We start from the raw sequence: 15,638 nt of genomic DNA, 5'->3' as shown, positions 1-15,638 counted from the left end.
GATTTGAATTATCAACGCGCATACGTTTCTCCCCTCTCCTTATATGTGGCTCCTGTAGCTTCTAGAGTGAGTCCCTATCCAGTCCAAAGGGTTGCGTTTATTTCATGGAAACTACATGAATCAGGCTTAGTCAGTCACCCCAAGTGTAGAATTAATTTGAAGGTGATGGGTCGAGATGGAGAAAGAGCCTTCTTATCTGGTATGCATGGTTAAGAGTGAACGGGTCATTCTAAGAGCATCTATAAAAATTTATTCACGTCTTTATTTGATATTTTTTAAATATATCGATAATAAAATAAACACGAGTTATCATACTCCGTATAATTTAATATTATATAATAATTCAATTCAATTTTACAAAATTTTAGTCTGCGAAATTTTTAAACACCCACCAATTAAGTAGACGTAAATCTGCAAAAAAAAACAAAAAAAAGGAAAGATATAGAAGACAAAAAAAAAAATCAATTATAGGACTCCTGCCGTCCAATATATACAGCCTTCTTTTATTTTCTAATTTTTAGGGGGTGGTTTTACTCTTCCATATGGGGCCCATGATGCATATAGCTAGAAAAGAAAAAGTAGCATTTTTATTTTCTAATTTTTAGGCGTGCATTTTTTTTTCTGTAACTAAGAATATAAAGTCAAATATTTTTAGTTTATTGTTGAAAAATTAGGGATGTCATCCAAAGGGGATATGATTTTTGTGCATGACGGGTGCTGACGACAATGATATATGTGACCATTCATTTAATCAAATGCACTGAGTCGTGGTTTGGGATAATATGTCCGAGTCTTGACCCGCCCTTCAGGCCACATTTTCTTCTTCTTATTTCTCTTTTCATCGGAATTTTGTTGGGCGATGATTGTAAAGATACTTCCTTTCTCAATTTATTTCTCTTTTTATCTAAAGTTTAAAATTCAAAAGTTTTAATATAAAAGTTTTGAGATTGTGCTTGATTTCTTAAGAATACACTAATCCTGATGGATTGCCTAGGATTAACTATATAAAATACTACATTATTATGTGAGATTTTTTTTTTTATAAATTCATAAAATAAATAAATAAAAATAAGGGTTCCTAAAACTCTCATTATATTTCATCTTATTTTTATTTTTTAAAAAAAATGAGTTATTTATCTAAAAACCAACCTCAACTCTAATCTCTTAAATCTTTTGAAAGGTGTGTAGGCGAGGAAAGATGGAGGGGACCTTTTTATTATATACCACTGTTGTGCTTCACGCGGCGTGTGTTTGGAGGGTAGAGAAATAAGGAGAAGAGGAGGAGGAGCTCTATTTGAAGGCAGCACTAGACTATATACATGATTTACAGTTGTTCTTAAGAAAAATTAAATGTTCACGACCCCTCTTTAATTATATTTGACTTCTTTCCAGTTGCTCCAGCACAAGACTAAAATACATGAATTACAGCTGTTCTCAAGAGCTCTCCTTCGCAGTAATTGCATGCCACGTTCGTGGCAGGTCACTCTTGTCCAGCTCATAACCAAGCATTATCATCACACATGGCAGCCGGCAATTGCTCAAACCTCTGCGGGATGCAAAAATCAAGAAAACACAGTCCCCTCTTCTCCATTTTAAAGTTTTCTCAATTGGCCAACCTGCCTTACCCTTCGTGAACATTCAAACAGCACAGAACCAGCAACTCAAAGACGGATCAAACCATACCCCCAACTCACAACCATGCTCTTGCTTCCGTTCCTCTATTATATATATTTGTATTGCTAGAGAGAAGAAGTGCCAAGTCATTCCCAACACAGGCCAACCACGCGGACAGGACATGGCACCGATTGCATGTACAGCGGATCGAGGATGTCCAGCGAGAGAGACATAAGAGGCGACAAAACCAAGCTCAATATGAACATATGGCACTGCTTTGTTGCCGGCAAAGCCACCATGCAAACCAAACACCAAGATAGTCTCAAAACAAAATTATGGGAAGCAGATGAGCAAATTTAAATAACATGGCACCAATCAATCCTGCTAGTCAATGCAACCGAACCATTCTACATCAACAAAACATAAGTATCTAGCGTATACACGACATTTGTGATTGTTCCCTAGAGTTCAACCCAGAGTGCCAATTGAAATTTCAGTAGCGATCAAAAGACGAAGGGCGCCCTCCCCCCATGCTAGGACGATCATAAGGACCTGCCCTATTCCTGTAGGTTCTCCCCTCGCTGCGAGCTGGCCCTCCACCAAACCTATCATTGCCCATTCTTGGTCCGGCGTCCCTCTCATAGCCTCTTTCCTTACCATACCCATTTTGAGGGTACCGATCAGAAGCACCATATCTATCTGAACCACCATACCTATCACCAGTGTAGCGGTCTCCTCCAGGTGGATACCTGCATTTTTTTAATGGACAAGACAGACTGTCACAAACCATGACTAGGCAGTTGAATAATAATTCCATCATTTTATCCAAAAATTTGTCACTCTAAATGACATAATTAGTTCTTCCAAATTGAAGATATATTTTGTTCTATGCAAATAAAACATTGATATACATTTGTAACTAATCTTATGCCACATTTAAACCATGCATACCTGTCGTTGACATAGCGATCACGGCTCCCATATTTGCTCTCTCTGCTATCAAAACGATCCCTATCTCCGAAACGTCCTCCATCATAACGATCATCTATGTACCGGTCACGTTCTCCTCCATAGCGATCCCCACGACCCCCAGCACCACCATACCTAGAACGCGAAGAGAACTGAACACTCCCACCACGCCCACTGCCTGCTGAAGGGCATTCTCGAGCCCAATGGCCTGGGCGCCCACACTTAAAGCATTCATCTTGCCCCACAGACCTATCTCCCCCCCCATAACTTCCCCTGCTGCCTGATGAGTAGCCTCCACCATAGCCATGATCTAGATCTTCACCCCCCATTTTTGGTTGTGCCTTATTCACTGAGATGACACGATCACCAAACTCACGTCCGTGCATCTCCCTAATTGCATCTTCCATCCCCCTACGGTCTGCAAAGGTAATAAATCCAAATCCACGCGGACGGCCTGAATCTCTTTCCAACATGATCTACATACACACCAGATTTGAGAAGCTCATGCCAAGCAGTAAAACACCCAGTTGATACCAAGCAATTGCATGGTGAAACACTAAGGAATTGACACTTTGTAGGGAAGTTAGATCATAGACAGGGTTCTACATTCTAATTGAAAAGGATGAAGTTAAAATGAATAAGAATAAATGAGGTGGCCCCTCTGCACAATCACATCCAGCAACTTAATAGACTACTGAACAACTGCTTTGTAAATCAGGACTACAAGCATAAAAACAACACTGAAAAAGGAACGAATAAAGACTTCATTGTATCAAAAGTAAATAGCACAAAATGATAAACAGTCGTCACCAAACACCAGAAAGACACCAGAAGTATAAATTCTAAACTTGGAAGTTGGAAGACTAAAAAGCAGTCACGTCCAATGACTGACAGCCTGACCAGTCTTATAGAATCAGTGTATTTTGGGGAGTTGTCAATTGTTATCCTAAAACAACTCAGGGCTCACAATTGGCCAATTCAGCGAAAACATGAAGGGGTCAGGGGCATCATTGAACAAAGAAATACTGGAACAAAAGTTTAAACCAAAACAGAAATCCTGCATACTTAAATCCCAACCCTGACTCTTCTCTGCTCCCTTTCCACTTTATTCCTGTGCTGACAGAACACAATTAAAGATAAGACACCCATTCAGTTTTGACAAATATACCAGAAAGGAATGCCTAAAAGAATCTTAATGATTTATTGATAAAACTAGTGGATATTCCACCCCAGATTTCATTTTCCCCAATCAATTTTCAAATCTGATGTTCAGAAAATTATGATTGAAAATGTATGTTCCCTATTTGGCCCCACATAATGGGGCTCCAGGCAGAAAGAAAGATGAGGATTAGATGTAACATCCAGCAAAAGAATCCCTAATGGTATCCTAATACTACAGCAGTAAACCAAGGACTCGTACAAATTCATTATAAACCAATCCACCAGTATATGTTTTAATTTTTTGCATCAACCACAAGCTTCAACAATTTCTTGAACAATTGATCAAGCCTTATGATTGATAAGACTGCAAAAACCCAAAACAAGAACTAAACAATAAAATGCATATAATTCTCCTACTTAACAAGTTATATCACCAAGGACTCAACAAATTCATTATAAACCAATCCACCAGTATATGTTTTTATTTTTTGCATCAACCACATGAGCGTCAACAAGTTTGTGAACAATTGATCAAGCCCTATAATTGATAAGACTGCAGAAACCCAAAACAAGAACTAAACAATAAAATGCATATAATTCTTCTCCTTAACAAGTTAGATCAAGTGATCAACCGTTTATCATGCAGTAAAGCAATAAACTACACAATAAGACAGACTAAACAAGTTCACTGGTATATCATCACAGCACTATGAGAAAGTTTGCATAATTCGGGAAAAATTTAGGGATCAAATGTTTAAGTAGTCAACTAATTCTATTCACAAAATTCATAGCATCAAGAATACATGAAGAATGGAAAAAGGTGCAGAATTTATTTCCATTAATGCAGCCAATACAAACTATAAGATAATACACAAGAAAACATGCAGACAACTTACCCTCTCTCTGTTATTCAATTTGAATTGGATACTTAAAAAAATAATAATAATTCGAAAACCATCTTACCTTGAGTAAGCATTATGAATAAAGCATTATCATATAGTTCTTACTCAAAACTTAGGCATTCATGAAACTGCAGACCTGTCATCTGACAAAATACACCTCAGTCCTCTGTTTCCCCCACAGATTTTCACAGTTTCAGCACATGGCACACGACCAAAATATGGTGATCTAAGCTCCCTAACACTGACAAATGAAGCCATTTGAACTGAAATGGTTATCTCCTCCATTGCGACTAAATCTTGAACAAATCATCACCAAGACATCAGGAAAATCCATCTTGCAGTTGACCAGCAATGCAGACAACCAGAACAAGTGAAATGGCATTGATTAGGTGGGACTTGAGAATCAATCTTCTTAAAAATAATATTGCTAGCTAAAATTGGCATTCCCCTGATTCAGCATAAACATTAAGCTGTACAAATAACCATTTTCATCAGGAGATCATGCCCAAAATTTCCTGAATTTCTGCTGCTCCCAATGATGATTCAACAGCCCAGTTGGAAAAAATGTAAGACTCAGCACAAAAATGTCACAAATTCAGTCATGATATGATAGCATTGTCGATGTGACAAAAGATCATGAAGACCCACAGTACTTCCAACTAATAAAGTTGACATAAGCTCTCCGTAAAACAGATCTAAGAGGACTCGGGCTTTGGCTAATTCAGGCATTCAAGCTTGAAGTACTTCCATATTAAGCATGCCATGAGGTAATAACAAGGATTAAAATACCTTTGGAAACAATGCTATCAAAACAGCAAGTGTGGTGGAAGTGTTTGATCAGGCAGGCAGAACCACTTACAAAAACCCAGAACCCACATTTAGACAGGAGATCAAAAGATCTGTGCACTACAAACACTTCTTGTACATTCTTAATAGTCCAACCTAAGATAGCATGGTACATCATTTTCCATATCTGGGCACAAGCATCCAAATTAGTGAGGCTGAGAATGCTGATTCTGTTCTCTGCCATGCAGAATGCGGTGCTGTCCAAATAGGAATGAAATTTATATTACAGTTTGCTGAGTTAGTGGAGCCTAAAAAATCCCCTTAGTAAACTGAGACAGCAGGCACACCAGCATTGATGGATTGAGGCCTCTTACAAGTTATCCAAAATCAACTTAACTGGTTTATAAGTGTTAGGAAAAGCTAAAATCTGGGAACTGATAGTCCAATCACATTAACCCACCAAAATTAACCTAGTCATTAAAACATGTCTTAAGAAGATTCAAAGCAGCGCAAAACACAATGTGTAACATGGAAACAGAAAAGCTGGAACCTCACGAATCATTAACTGACCAGAATAGTAGCAGATGAACAGATGACAGGATCTTTCTGCAATCCACAAGCAACTAGCTGTTACTGTCTCATACACACTTACATAACTGTGCATGGTATATCATTTTTTTTTTTTTTTGAAACCTTGGAACCATGTATGTGGGCAAGTGACAAAAACAACGGACAGATCAGGAATCAGACATCCAGTATTTCTGCAGCAAGCTGTTACGGTCTCAGACAAGCTTACAAAACTGTGCCGAGTGTATCTAAATTTTTTTGGGAAACCTTGGGAGCATGGAGGGGTAAAAATGAAAAAAATAACTGAGAGATCAGGAAACAGGCATGTGATATTTCGGCATTTATGTTTAGTGAGTTACAGGCTTAATCAATAGATGATTACAGTGTAATCTAAGACTCCAAAAACTGTGGAATTCAAAGATTATATTTTAGCATCACTAGATAAAGACCTCTGGGATATTTGAAAAGGAAAAAGCACATTGAAATTGACAACTGATCCGCACTTGTGAAATAACCAATAAGGATGCACCATAAAAAAAATTTCTCGAATGCTTCAAACAGAAGTGTCATGTAATAATTGATCAAATAAGATGTATATGCCCACTTGAAATGCAAATTGAGGGTTAATAGGATGGAAAATGATGAAACTCTTTAACTGATTCTCTGATGATGCATTGATAAACTTAAAGACTCAGTACGGCCTTAGCTGTAAGATCCAGATTGAACATCCACAAGCTGTGAAAAAATGTAAAATTCACCAATAAAAGAATAAAAACGGCTTCTAAAGTTTGCTACATCATGTCCACTGGTTACATTCATCCTTCCTTGCAGGATGGGCCACACTCCAAATTGGGAATCAGCTTCACCTGTATCTCAAACCATAATACCTTTTTGAATAAGAACATTTTCCACCATTAGCAGATGTCACAAGGCCACACATCTAATTCTGACTGCCATCCATGAACCATAATCCACACATCCAAAAACCATCTATCTGAAATCTTCCTGACTCGAGAAACATAAACAACCAAAAACTCAAAACAAGGATCTGAATACTCTAATCACAAATAATATTGAGCTTCAGTAACTTGATGATATCACTTCAACCAAAATGTCTCAATAGGAGCCCTCTATGGCATCTCTCAAAAGAACTTAACAGCTTTACAGAAAGAACAACAAAACAAGAAAGGATAATTAATATAATGGAAGGAAAAGGATCAATGAAAAAGAAATATTACCAGAAGCCAATGTAATCAAGTAACATGCATCCAGAATGATGGAATCATAAATAATAAACCAAGGAAAAATAAAATAATTATTTAATTAATTTTTTATAAAAATAAATAACCATTAATATCAACTCTTTGAATCCGTAAGATAAGATGGAAATCAATAAGGTTCTTCCATAAGCAGTCCTAGCCTCTGTTTTACAAATTAATTCACTTTCAACAACATTTTAAAAAGTAAAGAGATACGGCAAGGCATTTAACCCTTTGAGCCATAAGCCTTGTACTGTTGAGGCGCAAGCATTTTAATAATTTTATTTTTTGATAAAGATATGTAAATAAATTACACGTAAAAAAAATGTTTTAAAAAATGGATTACACATAAAATGTAAAAAAAATGTAACCTGAAAACCACTTGTTGGCCATGTAAAAAATACTAGCTAGAATTCATTAAGTAAATCATGCCAAGAGATAACTTTAACATTAGAAAGTTCAAATTATTTTCAAGATCTATGATGCAACTCTCAATTATTTTGGAAAGGTTAAGGCTCAAAAGCTTTAGAAATCAATTCATATTACAACATTCCTTTCATATAACAACGTCAAAAATTTCAAGCCAAATCTAATTCCCCATTTGGAATTTCTTAGAAAATAAATACTTATTATGAAAAGTACTTGTGTCAAGAAAAAGTGTCTTACACTTAAATAAGTACTTATGATAAAAAATACTTTTCCAAACTACTAATTTTATTAAAAAAAATAAACATTTTTTTGAAAAAGTATTTTTTTGAAAGTAGTACTTATCCAAACAAGTACTTATAAGTAATCCCTAACTACTTTTAGATAAGTACTTTTTTCGGAAAAATACTTTTCTCGAAGTGGTTCCAACGATCCATTAACTCTAGATCCATCAACTCCAGATTCTCAAACATAAAATGTGTAAGCCACAACTAAAGGGCGCAAAGGGCATGCCTTTCATACAAATGCATAAGCCTAAGGCCTCAGCATGCAATGTATCGGCCTTTCTGGGATTTGATATTTTATACCTAGCCTCAAGGCATTTTAGTAATCCCTCATCTTGGGGCAAACATGAATTGATCTTTTTAAAACTTTGGTTTTTAATGCAAAGAGACATTTCATAAAACAATCAATCTCCTGGAACAGCTTCCATTTACAACAACAACAACACAACAACAAAACCAAGCCTTAGTCCCACTAGATGGGGTCGGCTATATGAATCATTTTCCACCAATTTTTGCGATCATGGACCATTTCTTTTGATAGATTCAAGGATATTAAATCCTTACTATCTCCTCCCAAGTTATTTTAGGTCTACCCCTACCCCTTCTATTGCCCCCCATAGTAACTAAGTCACTCTTCCTCACAGGTGCACTATGTGGCCTATGTTGCAAGTGTCCATCTCATCTAAGTCGCCCCTCCCTTATCTTATCTACTATAAGAGCTACCCCTAACTTACCACGAATATGTTCATTTCTTAATTTATCTTTCAATATTATACCATTCATCCATCTACGCATTCTCATTTCGGCAACTTTTAATTTTTTGATATTATGTTTCTTCGTCACCCAACATTCCGATCCATATAGTATAACTGGTCTAATAGTTGTCCTATAAAACTTCCTTTTCAATTTTAAGGGTATTCTACAATCGCAGAGCACACTTGAAGCACTTCTCCATTTTACTCAACCAGCTTTAACTCTATGCATTACATCATATTCAATTTCTCCTTCAGCATGCATAATAGATCCAAGGTATCGAAATCCACAAGTGCTATTTATTTCATCATCATCAAGTTTAACTTTGTCACCAATATTCCTCCAATCATTACCAAAATTACATTTCATATATTCTGTCTTATTTCTACTTATCCTAAAATCTCTAGATTCCAAAGCTTCTCTCCACAATTCTAACTCAGCCTCAACTCCGTCCCTAATTTCGTCAATTAATACAATATCATCTACAAACAACATACACCATGGAACCTCTTTTTGAATACTCTTAGTCAATTGGTCCATCACTAAAGCAAAAAGATAAGGGCTCAAAGCCGATCCTTGATGTACACCTATGGTGATTGGAAATTCTCTAGTTTCTCCATCTATAGTCCTTACACTAGTCATTACTCCATCGTACATATCCTTAATGACATCAGTATACCTACTAAATACACCTTTTTTTCCTAAAACCCATCATATAACTTCCTTAGGTATCCTATCATATGCTTTCTCAAGGTCAATAAATATCATATGCAAGTCTCTCTTCTTTTTCCTAAACTTTTCCATTAATCTTCTTAAAAGATAAATAACTTCTGTGGTAGATCTCCCAAGCATAAAACCAAATTGATTTTCTGATACCTTCGTTTCTAACTTTAATCTTTGTTCAACTACCCTTTCCCATAGTTTCATCGAATGACTCATAAGTTCAATTCCATGATAGTTATTACTATTTTGAATATCTCCTTTATTTTTGTATATAGATATTAAAGTGTTTTTCCTCCATTCATCTAGCATTTTCTTAATTTTTACAATTGTATTAAATAAATTAGTTAACCATATAATTTCGTTATCACCTAAGCATTTCCAAACTTCAATTGGGATGTTATCTGGTCCCATAACTTTCCCATTTTTCATCTTTTTTAGTGCAAACTTAACTTCATTAACTCTAATTTTGCGACTAAATCTCATATTTTTAGTCTTTTCCTCATTTGACAATTCTAAGTTTAAGCCTTTTATTTGGTTTTCATTAAAAAACTTACAAAAGTAACTTCTCCATCTTTCTTTAATGTCTTCGTCCTTAAACAAGACAATATCATCCTCACTTTTTATACTTTTTACATTTCCTAAGTCCTTACTCTTCCTTTCTCTAACTTTAGCAAGTTTAAATATATCTATTTCCCCTTCTATTGAATCTAATCTATTATACAAACTATTAAATGATCTATATTTAGTTTCACTAACAACATTTTTTGCATCTTTTCTAACCTCCTTATATTTTTCAAAGTTATCTTTGTTTCTACATTTTTGCCACGTTTTATACCAAATTCTTTTTGTCTTTATGATTTTTTGTACATCTTTATCCCACCACCAACTCTCTTTGCTATTCAAGAATCTTCCCCTTGATTCACCTAAAATCTCTTTTGCTATCTTTTTAATAGAGCTAGTTAATCTATTCCAAAAAGTATTTGTATCTATCACATCCTCTATGGTCCAATCCCCATCTTTGATTATTTTATCTTTAAATTTTATTACATTTTCCCCTTTTAGGTTCCACCATCTAGTTCTCTTACATTGGTTTAATTTATCCTTCTTTCTCCATTTTTTAATACATATATCTAACACTAAGACTCTATGTTGTGTGGTTAGGCTTTCACTTGGAATAAATTTACAATCCTTGCATGATAAACGATCTACCCTCCTAGTAAAAAAAAAATCTATTTAAATTCTATTTTATCCACTTATAAAGGTTATTAAGTGTTCTTCTCTCTTCTTAAAGCAAGTATTCATTATACTAAAATCATATAACATAGTGAAATCTAAGATCATCTCCCCATACTCATTTTTTTCTCCATATCCATATCCTTTATGTATCCTCTCATAATTGTTATTATCTCTTCCAACGTGTCCATTCAGATCTCCTCCTATAAATATTTCCTCAGTCCCTGGTATGCCTTGTATAATACTATCCATATCTTCCCAAAATTGTCTCTTAAGATTTTCTGCTAAACCGACTTGGAGAGCATAAGCACTAATGATATTTATTATCTCTTGTCCTAATACCATCTTGATTTTTATAATTCTATCCCCTACTCTAGTTACATCCACAACGCTTTCTTTTTATGTTTTTGTCTATAATAATGCCTACTCCATTCTTATGTTTTCCTTTTCCAGTGTACCAAAGTTTAAATCCCGATTTATCAATTTCTCTTAACTTTCTCCCCCACCCACTTAGTTTCTTGAAGGCAAATTATATTAATTCTTCTTTTGATCATTGTATCCACAATTTCCATGCTTTTTTTCCATAAGTGTCCCTATATTCCAAGTTGCTAATCTAATCCTATTTTTCTGAACTAACGCCTTTACCTGCCCATATCCAAAATGATACAGGAACCCGCGCACATTTGACACCGTACCCGAGCGCCAACACGTCGCGTCGCTTTGGGGCAATGACCTAACCCACCCTCCCACACTTTTTGCTACACCCGGGTGGTTCAAGTGCAACGCGTCACTCATAGGGGATGCCCCCAGCAAATATTCTATAAGGATTTATATCATAGTGATCTGACAAATTTTAAGTTGGCTGTCAGCTACATAACGCAACCCTCCTCCTTTACCCAGGCTTGGGACCAATTGTGTGTGAAAAAATTAGGACATTAAGTACACCACAGGCGTACATTGCAGCCTCAAGCTCAAGCACACAATTGACAGTCTTCCTTCTCAACATTATTAGAAATTTGGGGCAACATGGAGTGCAAAATCCACAGAACCACATGACTTACACAAAATGGGGAGAGAATTCTTTATCTCAAGTTTATCGTTTTTCCAAGCCATGGGTGAGATTTTGTCTTGGCAACATGACAAGCAGTGTTTTGAAAGGTATTTTTAGGGCGCGCCTTGCCTCAGGGCGTTTTGGGAGAAAAATGCAGCAAGGTGTATGGGCGAAGGCGAAACTCCACGAATGCGTACGCCTTAACCAACAAAGCGTACACCTCAGCCAAAAAATGACACCTTTTTACGCCTCATATGAAATGCGTACACCTTTCGGTATCCTAGGTTAAAACACAATTTTATAAGTCCAAATCCAAAACATACTGAAACCTTATCCTCCCTCTCTCTCCCGCGAAGCTTCTTCTCCTCTGCTTTGTCGACGAAGCCTCTGCTTTCTCTTCGAAGCCTCGACCAAGCTCGGCAAAGCCACTGCTCTCTCTTACGCCTCAAAGAAGCCTCTGCTCGAAGCTCGACAAAGCCTCTGCTTGAAGCTCGAAGCCTTTGCTCTCTCTCTCTCTCGAAGTCTCTGTCCGACGGGACATTATTTTTACAATCAACCAGAGTTCACTAAATGAATATTAAAAATTATTCCCATTTTCTCATAATAGTTGGGTTCAAGGTTGGAGTTCAGCCGTCTCCCAAACAACCCCTTAATAGCTGGAGAAATTTGTAATTTGGCTTTTTGTCATCTGTTTGAAAACTAATGGCTTATTTTTAATACTTAAGCATCATATTTTATTTTTTTCTCCATTATTCTAACATTTTTCCCATTATATAAATTTTTTTATTTATTAATTATTTTAAAAAATACAATCCCAAAATGCTTACACCTCAACGCCTTGAGGCTTACACCTCGCCTTGCGGAGGGTAAAACGCCTCGCCTTATGCCTTCGCCTTTTAAAACACTCATGAAGAGAATTCTTTCCGGCAAGATCATTGGCTACAGTATGCTTTGTTTCCAACTCATTTCCTTGACTATGTCATCTGTCTAGCAATCATTATGCTCCTCTTCCAACCTTTATTGGCTCCAACGTGATTTCTTGGAGCTTTTTTCTTTAGGAGGAATTTGACCAAGAGGAAGAGACAATTTTCTCGATTCAATTCATCTTTTCTCTTAAAATGAACAAAAGGGTTTGGACTTTGGATGCTCCAAGAATTTTTTACAAGACAGCAATATGAAGTTTCCAAATGAGTGTACTATTTTTTTTCCTTCTAAAACAAATTAGTCATGAAATCAATTGAAGATAAATTCCACTTCAAAGATTATCAGCTATGTGGAAGAATTTTTGCAAATGCATTCTGGCACTAGTTGATTGTTCTTCCATAAGGGACATCACCCAAAAAAAAAAAAGATGTAAAAAATCCCCAACTCACCAAACTTCAACGGCATCAAAGAGTAAGCATTGAAACATTCAATTTTGTATATATATATTCATGAGGCACCTACAGTGGAATGGATCCTTGGAAGGTGATTATAACTAAGCTCGAGTTGTTATCAAGAAAAGACTCATTTTGACAAATAAAATAAAATTCTGGAAAGACATTTGAAGCAAAGGAATGCCATTAATGGAAGTATTTCCTCACACTTCCAGAATAGCAGGGAAAAAAAACACATATGGATGGAGGATCATGCAGTAAGAATGAGGAGAATTTGGTTTTTCCTAGGTATATTGCTTGATTAGGAGATGAGGGTGTTTCATTTATATTCTAAAAGTATGCGAGGGAAGGAGATTGCTTATTTGATGTTGTTTGGCCAAAATCATACATTTCTTAAGCTAAAGGTTGTTTGATGAGTGTGGACCTCATTGGTACCCCAAACATAGCCTTCAATACCACAACAATGGATTAAGACAATTGTTTGACAAAGGAACACGTCCCCCATTATTAGTAGCTAGTGGGGTTTCACAACCATAATATGATGTGCAAACTCCACAGACACAACAGACACAGGACTATCAGCTTTCATATATTAGCAAGTTGTCATCAATTTTTTTCCATTGCCAGAGTTGGATGAAATTTACTCTATGCTAATTAAAAAGAGCTTGAATGAAAACGTTTCATGGTTGGAATAAGCATGATAGAAAAAGAAGCTCACGCATGCAAGCATGGGAAAAAAAAAAAGTTTATGCATGCACTGCACAACAACTTGTTCTGCAGAAGGGAATGAATGCGAAAAAAGCAATAGAGCTGGAAGCCAACTTAAGAACCTTAGTACATGACTCATAGAGATGGAAAAAGATTTTAAGAAGCCATGAGCAAAATCTATACATAAGGTAAGTGGGTCAAAATGTCAAACCAAACGATTAATCTTGAAGGTTGATAGATATAGTGATGATAGTAAGCAATCCCAGATAAGAATTACTAGAGGGTTTTAAGGCATTTAAAAAGCAATAAAAAGCTTGAGCTTAAACTTTCAGCTTGATGTGGAAGTACTTGTGTAAGCTATTTATCTTGATCCATGATCCAGGTTGTACAAAACATAACAAAGAATAACAAAAGCAATCAAACTGGAAGGGGAATCAACCCTGAAAAAGAAAGCATTCACTCCAAAGATCTACAAAGCTATACAAGACGGCTCGCTAGAAGATCTGAATGTGCGATAAACAACTATAGTGAGCAAGATGACGGAAGGGGTAGCGATGCCCAGTCTTTTATAATTATTTATGTACATAATTTGAGAAAAAGCTCCCAAAACCCCCCATCCCACCGCTTTAAAAAAAAACAGAGGAAAACCCTATCCCCAAGGACCTATAACACAATATTTGATTTTCATCTTTTTCCCATACCTTTATTTAACTATAAGCAACAAATTGATAAACAAGCGACAAAAGAATTGAATTTTCTTCCCTTTCTTCCAGTTTCTCAGCAACCAAACAACGTATAAACAATAATAATAAAAAGAAGGGATTACGAGCCGTCAATCGAAAAGAAATTTAAGAAAGAAACCTGAGATTCGATAATTTTGCCAAAGCGGCTAAAGGCGTCTTCAAGGCGACGTTCAGTAACGTCCCAAGACAACCCTCCCACGAATATACGGTTCTCCTCCTTCCCAGCCATTTAATTCCTATTTACAAACACAACACGGAAACACAGATTCATAACTTCAGTTGTTGTTTTACATCTTTCCCTCGCAAGCAAACTGAGGGCAAGGAAAGATAAAACCCTAGAATTGGACTGAGAAGATAAAAGAGAAAAGAAAGCCGTACCTTCCCTCGCGCTTCCTTGGACGTTGCTCGAACTCGAAGGCTTAAGAGTGTTTTGAGTAGATCTGCGAGTGAGGCTAACAGGTGAAGCCCTAGAAATCTGAAGGGACACAGGCGGGGCTTTGCTATTTATTGCTTCTGCCTTGTGGGTTGCCCTATTATTTTCTCATAGCAAAACTGCGATGGCCGTCCCATATTAAAATTTTTATAATAAGATTATTACTATTATTATTATTATTTGCTCTCACGTCGTTAAATTGAGCAAAGAAAACTTGACTTATACACTTTTTTAAAATAGTCAAAAAAAAAAAATTCTTTATATTTTTTCGGAGCATTCTCTTCCTTTCTTTTTACCACAAAGGAAAATTGAAAAAATTGTCACTAATGACACTAATTATAGTGATTTTTCAAGAGAATAATATTTTTTAAAAAAACTTATCCTATTCTAGCCACCATTTCAATAAGAAAACTATAAATAAAAATTTTATTAGATAAAGCAAATAGTACATTAGTATCTCTTATTGGGTTCGAGTTACACAATATAAGGTAATTCATCTCCCATTTTTATATCCCTTTTAATCCTTCGTAAAATTCGAACCTAAAACCTACAACAAATATGTCTTAACGATTTTTTATTTTGAAACTAACTTTTACAAGCTACTAATTTTATAATTGAAAAAATATTAATCTCACAAAACTAGCATGTAG

General features: G+C 35.9%; 1 protein-coding gene across 2 annotated transcripts; it reads right to left on the bottom strand.

Annotated features, from left to right (window-relative positions):
* Window positions 1-1,947: 1,947 nt before the first annotated feature.
* LOC131165436 (glycine-rich RNA-binding protein RZ1C) lies at window positions 1,948-15,178 on the bottom strand. Of its 2 annotated transcripts, XM_058123259.1 has the most exons (4): window positions 14,934-15,178; window positions 14,674-14,791; window positions 2,566-3,059; window positions 1,948-2,363 (listed from the first exon to the last, which is right to left on the bottom strand). In XM_058123259.1, the coding sequence occupies exons 2-4, from the start codon at window positions 14,782-14,784 to the stop codon at window positions 2,108-2,110; spliced, it is 861 nt and encodes a 286-aa protein (XP_057979242.1). In that variant the 5' UTR covers window positions 14,785-14,791; window positions 14,934-15,178; the 3' UTR covers window positions 1,948-2,107. The 2 variants fall into 2 exon arrangements, with proteins under 2 accessions (XP_057979242.1, XP_057979243.1); XM_058123260.1 differs by lacking the exons at window positions 14,674-14,791; window positions 14,934-15,178 and adding an exon at window positions 4,708-4,954.
* Window positions 15,179-15,638: the final 460 nt, after the last annotated feature.

The sequence above is a fragment of the Malania oleifera genome, chromosome 10, assembly GCF_029873635.1.
Source record: "Malania oleifera isolate guangnan ecotype guangnan chromosome 10, ASM2987363v1, whole genome shotgun sequence".
Lineage (NCBI taxonomy): Eukaryota > Viridiplantae > Streptophyta > Magnoliopsida > Santalales > Ximeniaceae > Malania > Malania oleifera.
The sequence above is the reverse complement of the archived record's forward strand: the minus strand, read 5'-3'. Positions and strand labels throughout refer to the sequence as shown.